This window comes from Poecilia formosa, unplaced genomic scaffold, assembly GCF_000485575.1.
Source record: "Poecilia formosa unplaced genomic scaffold, Poecilia_formosa-5.1.2 Scaffold278, whole genome shotgun sequence".
Lineage (NCBI taxonomy): Eukaryota > Metazoa > Chordata > Actinopteri > Cyprinodontiformes > Poeciliidae > Poecilia > Poecilia formosa.
This window is the reverse complement of record NW_006800217.1, coordinates 251,642-273,922: the sequence shown is the minus strand read 5'-3', so window position 1 is coordinate 273,922 and position 22,281 is coordinate 251,642. Positions and strand designations below refer to the sequence as shown.

The 22,281-nt window shown below is 39.8% G+C and overlaps 1 protein-coding gene across 4 annotated transcripts in view; it reads right to left on the bottom strand.

The window, feature by feature from the left end:
- usp19 (ubiquitin specific peptidase 19) overlaps positions 1-19,726 on the bottom strand; it is a 25,288-nt gene extending 5,562 nt beyond the window's left edge. Inside the window, exons 1-25 of one of the 4 annotated variants that reach the window (XM_016681359.1) lie at positions 19,606-19,724; positions 19,366-19,525; positions 16,212-16,596; positions 14,965-15,093; positions 14,721-14,857; positions 13,517-14,002; positions 12,569-12,947; positions 11,786-11,942; positions 11,627-11,698; positions 11,339-11,454; positions 10,681-10,922; positions 10,384-10,582; positions 9,357-9,490; positions 9,083-9,241; positions 8,856-8,966; positions 8,664-8,774; positions 8,461-8,562; positions 7,284-7,424; positions 7,082-7,200; positions 6,858-7,001; positions 5,259-5,635; positions 3,953-4,063; positions 2,495-2,711; positions 901-1,053; positions 628-794 (exon numbers count right to left, since the gene is read on the bottom strand). In XM_016681359.1, the coding sequence (XP_016536845.1) occupies positions 628-794; positions 901-1,053; positions 2,495-2,711; positions 3,953-4,063; positions 5,259-5,635; positions 6,858-7,001; positions 7,082-7,200; positions 7,284-7,424; positions 8,461-8,562; positions 8,664-8,774; positions 8,856-8,966; positions 9,083-9,241; positions 9,357-9,490; positions 10,384-10,582; positions 10,681-10,922; positions 11,339-11,454; positions 11,627-11,698; positions 11,786-11,942; positions 12,569-12,947; positions 13,517-14,002; positions 14,721-14,857; positions 14,965-15,093; positions 16,212-16,431 (4,183 nt within the window). In that variant the 5' untranslated portion in view covers positions 16,432-16,596; positions 19,366-19,525; positions 19,606-19,724. Of the gene's footprint in view, positions 1-627; positions 795-900; positions 1,054-2,494; positions 2,712-3,952; positions 4,064-5,258; positions 5,636-6,857; positions 7,002-7,081; positions 7,201-7,283; positions 7,425-8,460; positions 8,563-8,663; positions 8,775-8,855; positions 8,967-9,082; positions 9,242-9,356; positions 9,491-10,383; positions 10,583-10,680; positions 10,923-11,338; positions 11,455-11,626; positions 11,699-11,785; positions 11,943-12,568; positions 12,948-13,516; positions 14,003-14,720; positions 14,858-14,964; positions 15,094-16,211; positions 16,597-19,365 lie in introns of all 4 variants that reach the window. The other 3 variants (XM_007571304.2, XM_007571306.2, XM_007571307.2) reach the window with 3 other exon arrangements.
- Positions 19,727-22,281: the final 2,555 nt, after the last annotated feature.

Here is a 22,281-nt window from a genome sequence, read left to right as displayed (position 1 = left end):
GTCCTGTGTGTCTCTGTGTTGCCCTGCGACAGACTGGCGACCTGTCCAGGGTGTACCCCGCCTCTCGCCCGGAACGTGAGCTGGAGATAGGCACCAGCACCCCTCCCGACCCCACTGAGGGACAAGGGTGAAGGAAAATGGATGGATGGATGGATGGATTTGTGCCCATAACAGATGCAAAAAAATAAATAAAATAAAAATTTAGCTAGCTAGCAAGGGTATATTGGCCTGGAAACTAGCTGACTACTCAAGACGTTCTGTGCCTTGAGGATGTTTGTGGGTGACTCAAACTTTTGCCCGACAGAAAAATATTGCGGGAAAAAGAAAAAAGAAATAATCCAGCCACAACAAAATTTAGGATCTGTGATTAACATATTTAAGGGCATCTTAAATTTTCTTAATGAAATCAAGACATTTTAAGACCTTAATTTTAGACACCAATTTAAGACTTTCACATAACAGGGTACCAACAGGGTAACAAAAAAAGCCCATAAGTTTTTTAGTCATTTTTTTTTAAACTCCGTAAAAAAATAAATAAATAAAAAAAAAAGAATAAATAAATAAAATAAAATCACAATCAGAGTAAGCAAAAGTACACAGATACATTTGGGAAGGAGTAAAACTTACCAACATCACTGCGCTGACTGTTCTTGTCACTGGGCAGGCGAGCGTATGCCGTGTAGTGCCCTCCGATCATCCCTCCATAGTGGTTGATGACTGCATAGAGGTCATAGATGGGGGCCTGCTGCATCTCGTCCTTCTGGCCAATGCAGAACTTACTCAGATCCAAGTTCCTGAAACCCAAAATTGTTTAAGAGGTTTAGATTTTCACTTCTAACAAGCACCTTGTGCTTTCACATGCTAAATACTCTCAGATCAGTTCACAGCAGCTGTGATCACCTGACAGGAAAGTCGACCATGTCATTGATCTTGTCTCTCCAGATGAAGCTTCTGAAGGAAAAACGTTTGAGCTGGATGATCAAAACGTTCGGCAGACGCCACAGCAGGAGCTGCTTGGAGGCCTCTCGGTGCTGCTGGCACTTTGGACAGTACCTGGAAGCAGACGGGGAGCAGGGAGGAAATAGATCTAGCAAATTCAGCAACAAGGAACACCAATAGCTCCAGAAATATGTCAAAGAAAGATTACATTTACAGACATTTCTTTAATTACTGGTTCTGTCTGTTACTGTTACTGTCTGTCAGAGAACTGGCAGAAATTTCCACATATTTCACTGCAAGTATTTCCATCAAGTTTTTGGAGCAAATATCTTAGTACACTTGAAATAAGACAAAAAAGAAAAAAACACTTAAGTACAAGTAACTTTTTAGAAAGATATAGCAGAATTATTTGTTTGTAAACACAGTGGCTGATGGAAGAGGCCACTAAATGCTCACTGGTTGCCATGGTTAGGTAGGATGTTAGACAGTGTACTAAACTGTTTATCACAGTGTGATAAAATAAGTTATTCTACCAAATTAACATTAGTAAATGAGATGTGTCCTAATCACCCATAACCATTAAATGCAGGTGAGACGATAAATGACGAGAGAAAATTTCCCATTACTAGCAATTTTTTAGCAAGTTGATCACTGTAAGATCATCGGGTCTCAATGAAATATGTCCAGTCCCCCTAAAGACGACAAACATGGAGAAGGTGAGCAATAAGGGCACCAGAATAGGGTTTTCCGAAAATGTAAGTTTTTATAAGAAAAAAGAAAAACAAAAAAAAAAAGAAAAAATGGGGGAATCCAAATTTAGCGTGCAAAGGATAAATAAAATAAAAATAATTTTGTTGTAGTTTGGTCACAATTAGAGGGAAAAAGGAGATATAGTTGAATCCATCAAGGCAGCTGATAGCGAAGCCTTCAGAAATTAAAAATGCAGTGGGTTGAACGGAAGGTAGAGTGAGGTACAGAGACGATGAGCTAAAAATAAAAGAATCTGAAAACTGCAGACCCTGCAAAGCTGCATGTGGGAGTTGCGCTGAGAGAAGATAAAATATTTTATAGCCTAATTGTAAATAGTTTCAATAGTTAGAATGATGTATTCTTGCCTGCATTCCGAAGGCGACATGCGCAGTAAAGTGGCTGCTGACAACTTAATGTTGACTGATAATCCCTCTATAGGAGCTTGCTTAAATAAAACATTTCTTAATATTGATGAGAAAACTACTAATAGCACTGTCAGATTATTTCACTTGTAACATGGGAAAATGTCTTGTTATAAGTGAAATAATCTGCCAGTGTAATTAGTACATTTAAAAATTATTAAGGAATGTTTTCCTTAAAATTACTTCCTGCATCTTGCTGAAAAGTTACTTGTAAGTTAGCTTTGTCTTATTTCAAATGAACTAAGACATATGCACTAGAAACTAGACAAAATACTTGGTAAGACTTTGTGGTTTTGCAGTCCTGGAAGCATGCCTCTTAGTTGTAGTGGGAAAAATGTTTTGGAACCCTACGAGGGACTGAGGTGGTAAATATTTGTCCCTACCAGGCCTCTTCAGGTGCCAACACCTCAGGCTTGGTGAAGAGATTGAGGCACTGCTCCAGGGTGAAATGTCCCGCTCTGGCCGTCTCGCTCATGGAGCTGGGGTCGTCCTCATACTCCAGCTCCTTAGAGCTGACCAGCACATACTCCTTCAGACGCTCGTTGTTCTTCCACACCAGCTCCAAGGTCGCATCATCTACCACGTCTGCGAGAGCATCCTCTGCAGAAAGCGTACGTGGGAAAATTAAAGCCAAGAAACAAAGTTGCATTTTAACTAAAATCCAATTAGAACTAGGGGTTGCACCAATTAGTCGACTCGTCGATTCCTTTCTCTGCACTGACTTTTTTCTGGGCCAGTCGACTAGTCGCAATCACATGACTAAACAGATTTTTCCCAGAAAATGAAAGAAGGTGGACTAGGTGAGTTCGTCAGAAAGCTCAAATTGTATAAAAATGTAAATAATTTAATAATTACAAACTATAAATTACAGCATAAGCTACCGCAATAGGGGCGTTGCGCAGCGCGGTGGTTAGCGCGGCGCCCCGCATACAGAGACTTTAGACCGCGGTAATCAGGAGTCCGACTCCCATCCTCCATTCGCTGGGCCCAGGCCTCTCTCCGCTATCTCTGCCCCCTTACAGTCAGATCATTGTCAAATAAACTAGTGCCGAAAAAATCCTTAAAAAAATAAATAAATAAAAAAGACTACCGCAGTAATGTGTTACAACGCGTCATGATGTCAGGCTTTTTTATCCATCCAACTGATCAGCGTCTCCCTGCGTATTGAAGCTTTTAACCTGGCAGCTTTACGCTCTTATAAAGATATGGTTTGACTACATCTGGAAACTAAGTCCAGGCTTCATCCTGAGGATCTGATAGAGGCGATCTCGGCCGCCGTCCGCATGTCGGTTCAGAGAGCCGCTGCTGAGTCAGCAGAGATCATGCTGTGCATTGGGCGGAGGAGCAGCAGGAGGTTTCGTTAAATTCAACTGTAACCAAACGGGATCCATTCATAATAAGTTTGGTTTGTGATGTTCCAAAAGCACCATTGTGGTCAGTGTGATAATTTGACTCCTTTACGAGTAACTATCCAGAGATCATCAGCATCAGCCGGTGTTTGGAAAAAAACAAAAAAAAAAGTCAGACCCAACTTTGTACAACGAACTTTTCTCCCTGCTCACGAAGAATGATCTGTTTATTGCTCTTTTAATTCTGCATAATAGACTTAGTAAAAGCAGGAGAAGGGGAGTGTGTGTGTGTGTGGGGTCGGGGGAGGGTCCATATTTGCCGTGAAAATAGCTGATAAAGCCTCCAAGTAGTTGTGAAGGGTTTTTGCGCTTACGTCACTATGACGTCACAGCGACTAGTCGACATCGACTCGACTATTATCATGATGTAGTCGACCTTAAAAAATATGTAGTCGTTCAACCCCTAATTAGAACCAATAATCGTTCTTGTACCTTTCTCATCCAGCCTTTGCTCCTTGTTGTTCGAGTCCAGCAGACCGATGTAGAACTGACTGGCATGACCCGACGCTGCCTCGCTTGGCTGCTGGTACCCTGTTACTGCAGCTGCAGACCAAAACCAAAGAAGAAGAATCTCTGTTAGTGCTGGTCGATAAATCTATTTTATTAAATTATTGAATTTTGGCAGATTTAATTTTTGGAAAAAATCAGGATTTTTTTTTTTCCACCAATGCAGTCCTTGGGTTTTCATAGTACAGAGTGATGTCAGCATGCCCAGGGCGGCCATCTTCTATTGATTTGGACTTTGAATTTATGAGAATAAAGTCATATTATAATATTATATATATATAATATTAGGAGAATGAAGTAATTTTATGAAATCTCCAACATGAAAAATAAAAAATTAAAATTAACATTGAGGATTTTGTGAAGTTATACAGTAGTTTAGGTTTTACAGATAATGTCTAATTGACAAACTAAATCTTTTAAAACAGAAGCATCAAATTATCAACAGGACCGAGATCACATCAGATCTCTATGCTGGGGTTTTTTTTTCATAAAAATGACATTTTTCCTTTTAATTTTCTAACTGTTCTTCTGCTAATATTTTGACTATATTCTCTTAAATATACAAAACTTCTTGCAGCCTGGCCCTAATGTTACGTCATACAATACAACTCACAGAAGGTATGACTGAAGTAGAAAATACTTTTTACAATAGTTTCTGTCAACTGACATTTCCTACCGGTATGTCCACATATTAACTATTAATTTGCACTTTATAGTAAACATTCAGCATCTTACCATATTTAAAAGTAGCCTGAAATAAATACATTTAAGGCCTTCTGGACTAAGACAGAAACCTCAGAATAAAATACATCTTAAAAGTGCTAACAGAGTCTAATACCCCTTTTCTGTTAATGTGAAAAGGTCCAAGCCCACAGAATTGAAGACTTAGACTTCAAGTAAAAAAGTCAACACCATTACTAAACAATGAATAAAGTGCTCAAATTAAAGAGGTATCACAAAATTAACCTGTGAAAAACAACCAAAAACAAAAAAAATAAATAAATAAATAAATAAATAAATAAAACTGGTCAGTGTCTTCAGAAAACAAAAAGTGGCATCTTTGCTTGTTTCCTGATGGAACAGATGCTCCATGAAAATCTCATTTTGTGAATTAATCAGGTTGGAGGCGAGTTCAGACCAGAGCCATCACTCAGCCCTGATTCGGACCGAGGCCCGCCATTTAGTGATGCCTGATGTAAAATATAAAGAAAGACTTTTTGTTGGTTTTTACCTTCTGGCCGCACCGCTTTCTCACATGTTGTCTCTTTCTCAGCCTGAGGATCCAGAGAGCAGCAGGAAGTGGAGGAAACGGACTCAGAAAACCCAGAGTCTTTAGTCCGGGTGCTGGAGAGGGAGAAGGAACCCGACGCCTCGGAATGGATTGGCGACGCCTGGCTGCATTCCCCCTGGAGCTCAGGTGGCAGAGAGGGGCTCTCCAAGTCAGCATCACCAACCTGTACATCACCGCCTGCCCCCTTGGCCTCGTCTCCGGCTCCAGCACCATCAGGAGAGCCGAGCGCCATTGGCGGTACGTCTAACCGGGACTGGGGTGTTTCAGGAGACGTTCTGCCTGACTGGAACGGGGGTTGGAATACGTTCACAGAAAACCTGCAGGGACGGAGAAATGCCAGGTTTTAGTTACAGATCAGTTGGTTTCACCGGGATTCACGCAGTCATACTTCTTTAGCTGATGTGATGGTACAGATTCTGAGTTTTGCTATTTATGCAACACATCTACAAAATGGTTTTGATTTCAGATATTTTGCAGTAATTTAACTGCTGAAACCTGGAACTTCACCACCACAGCAGCAGAATTCATGTAAACTATAAAAGTACAACTGGGTTCATCTTCTATTGTTTCACAGCTGTTATGATTTAAAAGCCATGAATGTTTCTAAGCATAGAAAAATCTATTAATGCCAACTCCTGGAAGAAAAAAAAAAAGAAAGCATAAAAAGAGCCTCAGATTAGGATTTCAATTTGCCATTTAGAGGCATCACTTATGATAATCCCATAGTGGATAATAACCGACATGAATTAAAATTCCTTTTAGAATGTTAATCACAAATCCTTAAACGGGGCAGTATTATATCTTTCCCAGGCACGTAGTGCCACTTTATAGCACAATTAAGTAACTATGTAACCTTCAATTGTTATAAAATGCTATCTATCCATATATATGAAATATAACTTTTACAAGAAATTTGACTTTATAATTTAACACCTTTAAATTGGTCCTCTGTCTCTTTAAAAACTCCTGCTTTTTTGAAAGTCATTGTGTCGATCCTTTATTAACACTAAACATTTTTTACTAGAACTTCACTGAGAAGTAGCTCCTATGAGCTAAGAAGTTCCACCAGATGTTTGCTAATTGCTGCTGGCTAGTCTGAAGGAGCAGAGCACAGAAGGGGTGCTTGTGAGGCAGAAGCTTGGAAACTGCAGCTCTCAGGAGGAGCTGCGCCTTGAAGGCTGCACTTGGTTCAACCAGGCTTTGTGAATAGCTGAATGGTTACCATGGAGATTAAAGGATTTGTCAAACATGCATGAAAGAATCAAGGCAAAACTCCAAGTATGTTTTTGATGACCGAATAACATTATAACGGGATGTAAAGCTAAACCAAGTACTGCCCCTTTGATCTGCATCTTGATTCATTCTATTAATATAATCTCAAAGCAAACTCTTTCAAACACTGATGATCTAATCTAATATTGTTTTATTCCCAACAAAAACAGAACTCCTGTTTTTCTTAGGGTAAGTTTAATATAAAAATGACTGGCAGAGGAAGTCAAAATGAATCAAACAGGTGAGCAGCTGAGGTGGTGTGATTACCTGGAGTAACCCTCCAGCAGCTGGGCGAGGCGGGCGTAGGACAGGCGGGACTCTGGGACGCTAACGAGGAAGGGCAGGCCTACGTTCTCAGAGTTGGGGCGACATAGACTCTTGTGACTGGGCCAGTGAGTTCTCTGACAATGTCTGGGGGGACAGAAGAGAGAAAATACAGTCAAAGCTGGAGACATTCACAGTTCGGCTCTGAAATATCCCATGATGCTCACTGATTGCAGTAGCCCACTCGGTAGCAGCGGGTGCACCGCTTCAGTTTGTCTTCCTCGGACACCGGAGGTTTCAGGCAGGCAGCGCACTTTGAGATGGGGATGCTGGGCACCTGGAGTTTCTGGAAGGCAAAACGGAGCCATTCAGATTGGATCGTTGCACCTCAGCTAACGGGCAGAACAACAAAAGAGTTTTCTTTATTACCTGCTGCACTCTGAGCAGCACCACTCGTTCTTTGGCCAGATCTTTGGAAAGCACCTCGAAGCAGAACAACATATCAGACGGTGACACAGTGTCCAGAGAATGGGACGGCAGGAAGATTCGCTGGAAGCGATTTTTCGCCACCTGGCAGAGAGGAAGTAGAACAAGGACTCCCATCAGTAAAACTTAAGCATTTGTCATATTATGGTCATTTTAGTACACTCATTATTCTGATAATTAATTGGATAAAAAATATTTGAATAACTTGCTAATTTTCCACGTACCTATTTGAGCTTATTCTATACAATATTAGAAATGTATTAAAAGATGAAAAACAAACAATTGAATCATTGTTTAATTAAGAAAAACATTTTGTAGCCTAAAATCTAATAACAGCATTCCTTTAGTGATCACTTGATTATTTGGAACAAAAGATGCATCTGCAGCTAAAAAAAATAAATAAAAATCTATCAACGTGAAAATCGCAGCCATTTCTGTTCCATCATTGATTGTATTCAATGGTTGTTTTTACTGTAGTTGGCACCAATTATTGCTTAATTACTGAATTATTCTGTTTTCTGCATTTACATAAGAATCAGATTTATTCAGTTCCTCCAGGATTTCACAAGCGGTTTTTTTTTTTTTATTCTTTTTGCAATCAAAAATAATTCCAAAAAAATAATTCCAAAAAAATAATTCCTAAAATAGCACCTCAAATATTTTGAGGTGCTATTTTAGAAATATTTCTTAGGAATTTTGCTATCTTTTTCTCTTTAAGCCCATCTGAAAATCTTCATTTTTAGATGATCAAGATGAAGAAAAAGAAGAGAAGCGCATAGATTTGGACACAAACATTTTATTATTTAAACTTAAAGTTGGATTTTTGTTACTTGCTGTATTGATCACAAACTAACTTGAGATCAAGTAAGGATGAGGCAGCACTGCAGTAAAAATAATTACTGCCACTTGCAGGTGGGGAATAGCATCACTTCAACTAAATATTTTGGGTCATTTGTGTGGAAAATTTGCAATAAACAATTATGTGCAAAAAATGCAAGAATCTGTAAACTTGGCTTGTATTTCTGCAAAACATTGGTCAAAATTATGTGCATAAACAAATGTTAAGAATAAAAATATACAGAAAAAAAAAAAGAAAACCCAGAAAAAAATAAAAACTAACCTCCGCCAGTCTGAGGTTCTCAGATTTGACTCTCACACTCCTGGAGATGGATTCCAGAACCTCAGCAGTGCTGGAGTTCTCCTTGCTCACGCTAACCAGAAACTACGACACACAGTGGAAAAGTGTGTTAAAGGGGGGGGGGGTCAAAATGCAAATGGTCATGTCAGGAAACCAGGAGAAGAGAGAACAAATGACCATTTCACCTTGATTGGTTTTTTATGAGGTTCTTTAGCAAAGTAGAAAACAGAGAGCACTTTTTGTTTTTGTGGCAAAGGGACTGGGAGGTACAGGAAGGGGTCAAAGGTGATGGAGACCTGTAAAAAGAAATAGTAGGAAGCTTGAGACAGGGTTAAGCCAGGTCTGTCATTCCACGTTTTAGTGGAGCTGAATGTTACCTTGGAGCATGTGGGGCACACTAGCTTGGATTTAAACTGGCCTTGGAACAGATCCACGATAAACGAGTCGTTTCTCATCTTGTGCCGCTGCCATGCCTCCTCTGCCACCACCTGCAACAACAGGAAAAAAAGAAACAATCAGTTGAAAGCAAACTTTAACTTGGTTTTGCTTAATAGAAAAAAATAAGTAAATCTCCCATGGGGCCAATTTTTCACAACCAGCCCACCTCATCAAGCCGTCCGTCAGAGTCGACCGTCTCGGTGTAGGGTTTGTTCTGGATCCGGTTCAGATCCTCGTGGAGTCCGTCCAGGAGGAACGCCATGAACTCCTGCGCATCGTGCTGAGCATAACCTGTGAACTGGCTGGCCTTACTGGCCACGATCGCCTGCGAGATCAGAAGGGAACGCAGGAGTTCAGACGAGACTCGTGAAAAGGATTGTGTGAGAGAAATGGAAGAAATATTCCAAGCAAGTTAGAAAAATCCCGCTTAATTAAAACACCTTTAATTTTGATGGTTGGAAGGCATGATGAGTCCCTTTCCACAGAGCCCTGAGCAGAACGGCAAAGCCGATGGCCAGCCTGCCTCCGGTTCCCAGTGGATTACTGCAGTTGATCTCAGATTCAAATGCTCGGTCTGACAGGGAGGGAAAACTCAGAGATCAGGAGGTTTTAACCAAGACAGGAAAACATCAGTACCTTATAGTAAAGCTTCAGACGGTTCAGAGGGCCAAGATTTAACATCTTAATTTTGATTAATTAATTAGATGGATTTTAATGTGTTAATTTTAACGCAATTTAAACATAGAAAAGTCTCAAATTGGAACCTTTGTAATCGCATGTTTCTAGCACACCCATAAATTTGAAGCACAAGTGACATCTGCAAACATCAATGGACAATAAAGCCGCTTCTCTTGGTTCAGTTCTGCTTCAAAAAAGTATCTGGTGGGATGCTGAAAAAGACTGTCGTTGAGCTCAAGTTGTGCTGAAAGGCGTTAGCTTATCAGCTAAACTATTCAAGCCTAAATTAGCATCTCAATGCTAAACATGTAGCAACAGCACAGACGTCCCCAACGCTAATGTCAGTGTCCACATTTCTAAAGCAGTTACATCAATGATCAGGGCTTCCTGGAACACTTTGCACCTATTTGACAATTGAAAATCCCAAAGAGATTAAAAACAATAAATACCTTTTTTGTTGAGCTCATATATCTATTTATTGAGTAATTCAGCAGCAAAAAGGGTACTTGAATTGAAAATCTTGCTTATTTTGCATAGTTTAATTAAAATGCAATAAATTAATTTCAGCTAATTAAATTAACTCAATTACAAATTTGAAGTTTCCACTAATTCTATACAAGGTAAATTACCCTTAAGAACAAGCTCCTAATGTTCTGCATTAATCACTAGTGTTTTAAAGCTTGAACAGCTAAAAGTGATGCAGATAAATTCTGTTAATGTTGAATAAACCATTTGGTTCCTGGTTAGATGATCATGGATCACCCAGAGCAGTAACCTGGTTGTGTTTACCATGGAAGTAATCCCTCAGTTCTCTGGTGTTGGACAGGGATTGGATGACGCTGTTCATGAAGCAGGTGTTGCCCAGGTTAACCAGTCCTGTGAATCCAGGCAGGCACACCTTCTTCTCCTCCTCTTCCTCGTGGCACTCGTTAGTAGCAGGTGGTGCATGCGTCATGGGCTGCACCATGCAAGTAGGCTTGGGCTGAGGCTTGAAACACAAGCACACATTTCCCCACTTATCTTCACACACATCTTAGTTTATGTTGCTTGCTTCAGCTGGAGTAACCTGTTGTGTTTTCCCCTCACCGTGGTTACCGTCGGCTCCGCCTTGGTGATGTTAACATGCTCAGAGACTGAGCGGGGAGCTACGGTATCCAGACCCGTTTCCTCCACTCCTCTGGGAGACGCCTTGGGCGCCTTGGTGGGCTCCTCTCCGACCCTCGGGGGTTCCTCCTTGGCTGGGAGGCTGTGCTGACTGCTGCCTGGCTGGCTCTTCTCCATGCAGGCAGGGCTGGAGGGCACAGCAACCTTAGCACCACCCACTGCACCTTAAACAGGACAACAAAGCCTGTGGTTAGAAGATCACCAACAGACTCACCGTGAATTGTGCTAAATATTAATTACAGATTTCCTAAAAAATGATTCATTTTGCTTAAAAACAATTCTGGAGAAAGCTAAGCCTGCCATGATAAATTTTGCTGGACAGTAAATTGGCCCAGAGGTCATCACAATAAACAATAATACTGCTGTTTTCAAGTAATATAATGGCAAAGGTATAATAATGCAACAACACATTCTGAAAAATCAATAAACTTTAAAATTCTAATTAACATTTAACACTGGGACTAGAAGACTTTTTAAATATCCAAAATAAACAACAGAAAGAACAAATAAAATGAATTATTAAATTCTTTAAAGTCTTTGAGAGAACTAAATGGGACTAAATAGAAAGCTGGCAGCAGACCTTGTGAGGCCGGGGCCTCCAGGCCGCCCCAGCGCTGGCTGTGTCTCTTCTTCAGGGTGATGTCCAGGCGGGACGGGGTGAAGGAGTAGCTGCACTGCTCCGGCTGGATCAGGTTCCTGACACACAGGAGGTCACATCGCACTTTTTCAAATAGCTCGCCTTTATGCCATCAACTTCATGCAGAACTTGTACTTTTTCAGACCTTCGTTTCAAAGTGTTAGTATTAGTTGGAAATGCCAACTAGGCAATTTCCTTCATGCTGTAAGGAAGTCAGAGCAGAGCAGCTACCTGAGTTTAACTTGCCACTTGAACATCGTGTTTGGCCCACAGCCTGAATGAAGCCGAAGAAAGTTCACGTCGCTGTCAAAGAGCAAACCATAAGTCACTGGTTCTAATAAACCAAGAGGCAAAGCTTCTGCTTTTTAGCAGCATTTTCAGGTGAGCCACCTTGTCTGGAAGATGAGAGTGAAGTCCTGCTCTCTGAAGATGACCCTGGCTGTTTCCCTGCAGATTCCCTTCATGTAAACGTTGACCACCATCAGGTCTGTGCCCTTCTCATACGAGTCGTTTTTCACCAACGGCAGGTTGACCATCGGCTCGGGGGCTGCAGGGGATTTTTATAGACAAAAAAACCTGAACCAACAAGTGATAAATAACAAAAAAAAATACAGAATGCTTCCTCAGTTCCATTTTTCTGGACAGGATGTGATCGCGGTTTAGCCCCAGGGTATTAGAAGCCTGACAGGCCACCAGGCTTTACTTTGTACATATCAAATATCAAAGCCTTATGGCAAACTGCAAGTATCAATAATGATGTAAATAGGGGGACGCAGATTTTAGGGCATTTGCACTGCAAGGGCAGACACAAGGTTGTTGATATTTTTGAAAATCACTGCAGAAACATGGACCTGGCATTCTGCTCCACTCATATTCATGTCCAGTTTAACAATGAAGCTTGGTATGACATTCAACTCACTCCGTTTTCAGATAATAAAGCATCAGTAATCTTTAGCAGTATATTATTTATTTAAAAGATTATTTGATTATACAGAAACACTAGTTTTTTTTTTTAGTCCACTGTTGTATTTTCTTTGTCCAAAAGCGCACCTCAGGACGTTTTCTGGGAGTGTTTGTAACGTTCTCAAACTAATGGTAATGATTAAAGAGTTAGAATAATCCCAGCTTCCTCAAAATATTTCCATTTAAATTGATTCTTTATTTGTAACCAACCTTCCTGTTGCATCATCTCCAGAGTGGGCTCTTCCTTTGACTGGTCCCGTTTCTCCTCTCCGTCAGAAGTGCTTGACTTCGGCGTTAGACCTGCTGATTGACTCTGCCTGTGAGCTGCGCCGGCAGCCGGTTCTGGTAGCGTCTCTGTTATCCCAGGCTGCTGGGATATGAATGCGTCCTGCTGGGATTCGCGCTTGGTGGGTTTTGCTTGCAGCTCAAGGTCAGTTCCGTCTCTCGGCATCTGTGGAGTAGAATCCGTGTTCTTGTTGGATTTGGCTGGGTTCTGGAAGCAATCGGTGATTTCAGGAGCCGTTAGCTGGCCGTCAGTCCCAGGTATTGTTGTTTCGGACACGTCTGATGACTCGTCTGTCTTCACCACCTTCACACAAAAAGATAGATATTAGTGTTCTGGAGGCAACAAAAGACATCTGTTAGCGTGCCATTGACTTTAGACTGAATATCTAAAGTCAATGGATTCTTTCACTACTTTTCTTCTCCAGAAGGAAGCAGGTTACCAAATTTCAGTTTAAACCAAAGTCAGGTGTAACATGATATCAGCATGTCCAGAAGTCTTGCTTATCCAGGCTGCAGTGATACAAAGTGATATTTTTTCACTCTAATAAAAAGGAAGAATCGCCTTTTATTTTAGAGATAAAGATCCCAACCACACAAGGCTTTTAAAGTCTGAGCAAAAAAAGATTAAACAAAGAAAATGAAAAAAAAAAAAAATGAAAAAATCTTCCAGGTTCTTACTGTAGTAGATAATTTCTCCAGCCAACATTTTACAACTTGGTAAATAATAATAATATAAAAAAAATTATTCTGATTGACCAAGAGACTTCTCTCAGGGCAAACACTTGAGAATCTGAAACATTTTCTTTCTTTTTGAAGCAATAAGTGGTTCTCAGAACAAAACTGAGCAGAGGCTTTAGACGAGCACCATCTCACCTGAGCTCTGATTCCAGCAGCCGCCCCTGGGGCTCCAGATTCCTGGCTGCCTCCCTCCTTCTCTTCTCTGTTGTCTTCATGTCTGTGTGAGCTGGGATGAGGAATTTTACCATCAGCTGCAGTAGATTTGACAGAGGTGGGCTCCCCTTCTGCATCTTTGCTCATGTTGGGCAGCCGCAAAGTGTGTTCCTGAGATGGCTGCTCGCCTTTTGCGGCTGCCCTTGGCACGATGCTGGCGCCCGAGCGGTCGTCGGAGCCCTTTTTCACCGCGGCCACCTTGTCGCCCGCTTTGTTTTTGAAGCAGCGCTTGAAAACGCGCTCGGGTCTGCCAGCGCTGCGGCTCTGCTCGTTGTGTGCGGGTGACGAGGGAGGCCGAGGCTGCAGCTGCTCTAAAGCTAACCTGGCTTTCTCTGACGACTTCAAGGTGGAAGGTTTGGTTTCATTTCTGGACTCTGGTCGGGCCACGTCCTTTTCCTTCTTATTTGACTGAAAGAGTTGAGAAAAGAAATGAGGCCATTTAACAAACACCAACATGGTGAACTTGGCAATTAGCTTTTGAAATTAAGTAACTGTAGAAAAAAATGTATTTTCTTCTGGTTGCCTTTCATCTTAAGTGGGTTTTTGGCCTCTGAATTTAAAACCACCAAGTTTATTAAAGGAAATGTAAAGTTGTTGTTGCTTTGCAGTAGAGATGCATAAAAAAATTCTATATAGAATCACAATTCTGAGTCTTGGGAATTCTAAATTGATTTAAAATGCTCAAATATCAATTTTAAAATGTGTTGAAGTTGTACGTTTTTGCCACTCTTACTTGTGAGTAATGCGGTACTGCATACCGCATTACGTGTCCACCATAATGCAGAATAGTATGTAACCTTATAGAAATGTATTAAATAAATGTTCCACTTCTTTACACTGTCTTTTCATCTTGTCACATAATTTCAACAATATCTCCAGGCTGTTTGAATAGAGAAATAGGTTTCTGAATTAAAAATCGTTTGAGTCAAATCATGACCCTAAAAATGGAATCAAAAGACACTGAAAGATTCACATCTCTGTTTTGCAATCCCACTCACAACTTTAGACGGATGCATATTGTAATTTTAGTAATACTAAAGTAAAATATATTTCAGTCTAAAGTTTGAACGCAGATGTGTTTTGAAAGACAGCAGAAAGAGGAAGAAAAACATTGAAAGTGACTCACCTTGAGAGACGGCCAAATGTGAAACGGAATCTTCTTGTGCAAAATGAGATGCAAAAATCCACCTTTCTCCTTGTACTGTGCTTTACTGCACGAGGCCTCGATTTCCTCCTGCAACTGACAGCTCCACTGCCGCCCATCTGAACAATTACAGACAAACCAAAATACAGTCAAAAGAAATATTTACAAACACCTGCCTGAATCCATTTCACTTAGTTGCAGTTATTAAGGTTTTAGCAAAACCAACCTGGGAAAGACACATTGCACTGTGTGTCGGTGAAAGTGGTGTTGATGTCCTCTATCCTCTGCACTCCATCACCACAGCGCAGTCTGACCGTCACTTCATTCACGTTCTGCTTCCAGTCCACAAACACATCTAGAAAAAGGTTATAGATTAAAGAACTGAACCAGTCTGTACTGGAAGCACAGACTGGTTCAAACCAGTACACAGAAATACATATGACCATCTGATGTTCAGAAAACATGCTGCTGAAACATTCAAACATTAAAATGGTCGTAATTAATTTATCACATCTAAAGAACTGCGAAGTCGGAATTGTTCTAGTGTCATAATAAAGGCAACAATCCAGAGGTCTAAAAAATAAAAAACATTCATGTTATAGAGGGAGAATAAATAAAAATGGCACATGGAAAAACAACTATTTCTGCATATAAAAACACTGATGTGAATATCCCTATAAAAGTATGAACTTGCTATAAAAAATGTTTAACAGAAACAGATGTTTTGCACACATAAATGGACATCGTTTAAATTTTAGAAAAAAAAAAATCAGACTGTTTATACTATTATAGTATTTCTCACTGAATCATTTTCAGTTTGAACTGTTCAAAAGTGATGAATCAGCTAAAACAGACGGTGAACCTCAGAATAGCCATTATTGTAACGCATTCACATTTTCTACAAGCTCACGTTGATATAACATCTTCCAGCTGAAAATGCTGGAAGATGAGATATATATATACACACACACACACAAAACAAACAAACTCATTTTTTGCTAAGTTTTTGCATTACGATGAGGTCATTTTTCAGCCCCATCAAAATGGACGTATTTCGCAAAATTGCAATGGAAGCACTTTTTTTGCATCACGAGTCATGCAATCAACAACCAAATGTTACTGCTGGCGAAAACATTGAAGAGGACAACAGGAAGTGGTAGAACGATCTTTTCTTTATTCTGGACATCTGTTGCTGCCATGATTTTAAATGACTTATAGCATGAACAAGCTTATTTGTGCATGATTTCAATTTCATTTATTATTTAACAGAAACACTGCAATTGCAAAATTGTGGTGTTTTTTTTTTTATCTTGGCAGAATATAAATAAAGAATTAGACACATTTCTAATGGAAACACAGCAACAAAGGAGCAGCACTGCACCACTCCAAGTTATCCAGTGATTACCCACAGTAATCTCAACCAGTCAAATAAACTGGTTACTTCAGTAGCATGAGCATTTTATTTATTCTCACCTTTCTTGACCTCTGCCAGAACACCATCCAGTGCTGCATTGGCTGCTGCTGCCTTCTTGGCCTCTCTGCTCTCCTGGTTGGCCTTGTCCTTCTGTTTCTTCTTACTGGTGCTGCTGGTCTGTTCTGAGCCATTTTCCCTAGCGCCTCCTCGTTGCTGAGCCCCACTACGACGCCCCGCCGTCTCGCTACCAGCTACCCGGTCCCCTCCGCTGCTGGCCATCTTGAGGCACTTAGCGCTAACCGGCCGCCCGTCGCCAGAATCACTACCGCTGCTGGGCTCGGAATCTGAGGTGTGCCTCTTCCTGCCTGGCCCGGCTATCTTGGCGACGATACTGGTCTGAACTCTCCCAGAACAGAATCAGGGTGCTGATCGCGGTGTGGGAACCTGCAGCAGAACACAGAGGGCATTTCTGAAGCAAAATAACAACAACATAGAAATGTAAATATGAATCCTGTCTGCAAACTGTGGCACAATTAATAGTAAGAACTTGAGAAAAAAATAGTAAGCTAACTTCTCCTCGCATAGATCAGGGCCACCCTAAAGAGCATTAACCTTTGCAAACACACACAATGCTACAAAATATGTAAAGAAAAATCAACTTTTAGAATATTTTTTTTTATTCACTATCCAATGAGTATTACATTCATTTAGCATAAATGTTGCCCCATACCTTTTGATTTTAGTTGGCCATGAGTTCTATGGTGGAAAGTCTTAATTATCAGATTATATATTATGACTTTATCAAGAGATAATACAATTTTCATTATAATCCGCTCTCCTGATGAGAAAACATTCAATGTTTATACTAGTTATCCATTTTTTAAATTGTATTCTCAGGTCTTATAGTCATTTGTAGCAGAGTGAGGCAGCCAAACGTTTTTTTTTTTATGTTTGTCTTGTCAGAAACTTTTCCATGTCTTGCTTGCTTTAGCTTAAGGAGCAAAGTGTTTTGATCAATCTGACAGGCAGCCAATCAAAAAACAAGCATCAGAAATAACATTTAAATAAATGATTTTAACTTGAATATTAATTTTAAAAAACTGAAAAACAAAATTGAAATTATGATGAAAAATTTAAGATTGAAAAATTTGAGATTATTTTTTTATTTTTGAGTTTCTTTCTCCCTCATTTTCCCTCCAACTTTCTAAAGCCCCTACAGCGTCCCCTGGCGGTCGCTACTATGAAAAACACTGCAGTATTTTCAATCTCGACATTCATCAGCGAAAACATTTTACTATGATCCTTTGTCATTTAGCTTAGACTCCACGTTTGTTTTAACAAAACCTCTAGTGAGCTTCACAACTTTTTAGAAACTGCTGGTTTAGAGGGTTTGTGAAACAAAACGAAACCAAACCGGACAGCTACCTGGAAACAAGAGCATGACTTAAAGCAGCAGTGACAATTAAAAAACAAAATAAAAAGTCAGAAGAAAGATGAAGTAGATCACACTGATGGCATACAGTGACTGACCAACAATTAGCTCTGAACTTTCAAAACTCGTTCCATCATTATCTTCTATACATGCGTTTTGTGTATAGAAGATGCACAAAATTCATGCATGATTTAAATTTCATTTATTATTTAACAGAAACACTGCAATTGCAAAATTGTGGGGAGTTTTTTTTTTATCTTAGCAGAATATAAATAAAGAATTAGACACATTTGTAATGGAAACACAGCAACAAAGGAGCAGCACTGCACCACTCCAAGTTATCCAGTGATTACCCACAGTAATTTCAACCAGTCAAATAAACTGGTTGAAATTACGTGGGTATGTTCATTATAAAGTGTCTATTGTTTCAATCTGTGTTTAATGTTGCGTGTAAACTTTAATTTCAAAAGCTTAATTTCCATTTTGAATCATGCGGCAATACATCTAAACCGTTACCTTCCGCTTTATGTTCATAACAGATTTAATTTGTTCTGCTTGTTCCATAAGCACATCTTACCATGCTGTTTGTTCACCGATTATTTTTTGTAAACCTAAAAAGCCTCTGGACATTTACTGAGATTAAAATACACACAAAAGATATTAATTATGCGTCATATGAGGGCAACTGACTGCACTTGATGGTATTAAGGGCATCAAGTTGAATACAAACGATGACCACAAATTTTTTAGATTAAAAAATGGGAATACTTTTGCAAGGATCATGTTTGTAGTGTTGGATTTATATCTGAGGCTCCCGTTATCAACTTTTAAAGATAATTTAATCACTGAATGTATCTCTGAAGAATACATTCATTTCTGGATTTTAAATATCAGTCATATGAATTAGCAAATATTTTATGTGAAATATGTACGTTTTAAAACGTACAGACATACGTTACTTAGTGTTTCAGGTATATAAAGCTGGAGCGAAAAGAGTTAGAAGCTCCTTGATATACAAACATTAGGGTGCTTTAAGCCAATTAGGAGCAGGTTTCAAATGACAACGCTGAAGGGGAACACGGCCATTACAAAAGAACCTAGGCTCTTTTCCCTAGCCAAACAAAACATTCAGCAAGTACCGTACAATAAAAGTAAATAATAAATAGAGCAACATAAATTTAAAAGCGTTTTAGTGCGCATTTATTGAGATACGAACCCTGCTCATAAATGCAAATGGCTTTATTAGACGACTCGCCCTTACAATTGGCAGCTCAGTAGCTGGTGAGCTAGCCGCCTGAAAATAATAGCGTTTAATGTCCTCGCATGTCTATTAAAAAATGTAACTACCACAACTGCGGTGTCCCAATGGACAACATTTAGTCATTAGACCTAAAACGTACATGTGTAAACAAAGTAATTATTCACCGGTGCGCTAACTTCTCCTTTCCGATAATTTCACTATAAAGGTTGTACTGATCTATTATTATTATTATTGTTGTTGTCATCATTATCATTTCTCCAAGTCCATGGCAGCTGTTAGTGCAAACAATTCATAGATGAGGTCGCTAAACCCGATATGCAGCAGCGCAGCACTTCTACCCGCAGAGTAGGAAAGGCTCAACGGCTAATGTCATTAGCAACATGCTAACTGTAACTGAAACGAAGGGTTGACACGGCTACCAGACAATAAATAAACGCTTCCTGACATTTCGTGACAACAAGCTTCCGGGTGTTTTAAACCCTCATTTCTCCTATCACAGTGAAATTGAAGGCCTACTTACCTTTAACGTGGTTGTATATCCGCCTGAACTCACAATAGCGGGCGACTCCTTGGCGCACTCTCCGGCTGCTGCTAAGCTTCTTCACGGCCTCGGGCTGCTGCGCTGTTTCTGCCCGGACCCAAACCCCCGCAGTCTACGGTGTTTCTAGAATGTTCTACATCTAACCAGGACCCATTTCTGTCAAACTAGCACGGCTTTTCCGATACTAAAGCAGAACACAATCTCCAAAATCGAACTTACTGCGTTTGTGTCATTGTCTTCGGCGGGTAGAACCTACTTTGTGGGAAACAAAATATAATACTGCCCCACCGGACCTGAAATGACTGCCAGTCTGCGCTACTTCCTGAATACCACGCACACGTGATCTGAATACAGTCTCTCTCTCTCTCTCTCTCTCGCTCGCTCATTGGCAACTTGGGGTCCTGCGAGCGTGAGAGATCTCCAGTCGGTTTACTTAACAGGTAAAAGTCTCAGAATCATTGCGAAATTAAAATTTTCAGTTGTCAATTAAAAGCAAAGTAAACTTCAAAAATAACATACATTTATTAACGTAACTAACGTCATCTAGATTTTCAGATCAACACACACAAAAAGAATCATTCAATGTTGAGGGGGGAAAAAAAGACAAATATACCCAGTAATTTGCCATTTAAGTTAAATTATGCAACCAAGTCCCCAGTGGAAATAATCGGGCTCAGCAGGCTCATTGACAGAAACATGGCCTCAGAAAGCTCACACCTAATAAGGAGAGTGCTTGCATTCAAAGCAAATAATGTTTTCAACGTGGCAGTATGTGATTATGGAACCAGAGGACACAATGGGCAGTTTTTTACAAATGTACAAAAAAACAATTTTTTTACACATTTGTTGTAAAATATAACAAAACAAAAACAAATGTGTACTAATCTGCACATCTCATACAGATTATGAAGAGACAGCTAATCTGTGGGGGGGGGAAAATCAAGCTCCCCTGGCTTTTTCAAGTGCTCTCAGTGATACTACTAGACTCAACCAATAAAAATCCAGGAGGAGGATCTTAACACTGTTAATCATGCTGGCATACCTGCAGCTATGCTACAGCATCTTCCCAGAGTCTGGCAGGAATGATAAGGCTAATTAGCATGGTCACCAGTGATAGTGGATAAACATTTTTTTCTGAAATATTAAGTTATTTCTGCGCCATAAGCACATTGAGCAGTGCGTAGATGAGAATGATTGACAGCACTAAGATGCTCCTTCTGATTCTGATTAGTTGTTTGTGATTGGGAATGGCACATTTCTGTAGACAGCAATTGTAGCTCAGGGAGAAGGTGGAGGTGCTCAATCTTTTCAAGGCATGATGACGCTTCTAACAAATATGCAAAAAACATTTTTTTTATGCTGCAGCTTTAACACTCCAAACATGGCAGCAGCATCCTCAGGGATGTTTTTAACAGGGAACTGCAAAATGGTCTGAGTTAATAGGAAGTTTAAATCACAAGGGATATTTTTTAATTAATTATTATTTATTATTAATTTTTTTTTTTTAAATGGCCCAGTTAAAATTTGACCCCAAATCTAATGGAGGACCTGTAGCAAAACTTGGAAATTTTTGTTCAGATGCTCTCAGTTCAAGCTGACCAAACCTAAGAAATTTTGTAAAGAATGGACAAAAATTAGTGTCTAAATGACAAAGGGTGGTAAAGATTTACCTCATCTGTCACATAAAATCCCAACTTAAAGGTCCAGAGCTATTCATGGAACTTCTCTGTATAGAAGTAAAGAAATATGTTCTTATCTAACTTTTAGCAAACTGACAGACCTATCCTGAATAGGAGTGGGCTCATACAAATATAGTCAGATGAACAGGCGAGCTGACTCAGACTAGTTACATTTGGACACGAACTATTTTTAGAAAACAGCTTTGTCCCTTTTGCAGCTGCCCAATGAGGCCAACGTTATCCTCCATTTATTAAAATAATGCAGTTTTGTGGCAAGTTAATGTTTGCTGTAACGACTTTGCTTTAATCACGGATACCTGTACTTCTATATATTTCTTCTTCATTGCTGTTAATCTGAGCTTGCATGCTGACTGTCATTTCGCCCTGTTGTCTGGTCCGTCATTACCTTTCTAACATGGATCTAATAAAAAGCTGACTCAGCTTTTCAGATGGGGTGCTGCTGGCTGGAGGACTAAGAGAGGAACACATGCATGTTAGACCAGCAAAAACAACCATCATGGAAGAATATTTATACAGACAGAAAAATCTGAAATGGACTTCATATTCATCTTTATTCAGAAAACTGTAAAACTTAACAAGGTACCTTTGGTGTTTCCATTGCCAATGACCAGTCATTGATACTGAAATATGTAAAAAAAGAAGAAAAAAAAGAAAAGATTTTTGCACTAGTCACATTTTGAAAAACTCAAACTCACATGCACAATGCCAATTGTCCACAATACTGACAGCAAAAGGCACTTTTAAAACCAGTATTTCACTTCTTTCACTTCAGCATCAGAGATCAGTAACTGCAGGTCTAGCTTGTTCCGTCACAAAATACAGCATGTGAGAAACATTCAGTATCTCAGCAGTGCCTAATGGCTTTTTTCTATTTTATTCCAGTCCATTTTAAAAACAGCTTCAACCTTTATGCCTAAGGGTCACATACTCCATTATACTCTGTAAATGTAATATCTAATGTTACATTTGCAAACATTTTTAAACAATGTCAGGTTGATGTTGACCATATTCCATCCATCCATTCATTGTCTATACCGCTCATTGCGGAGTGGGAGGAAGCCGGAGAGAACCTACGAATGAACAGGCAGATCGTGCAAAAAGACACCAGGCTGGGATTTGAACCCAGAACTTTTTGGTGCAAGGCAACAGTGCTACCAACTATTCCACTCTGCAGCCTGTTGACCATATTTTTCAC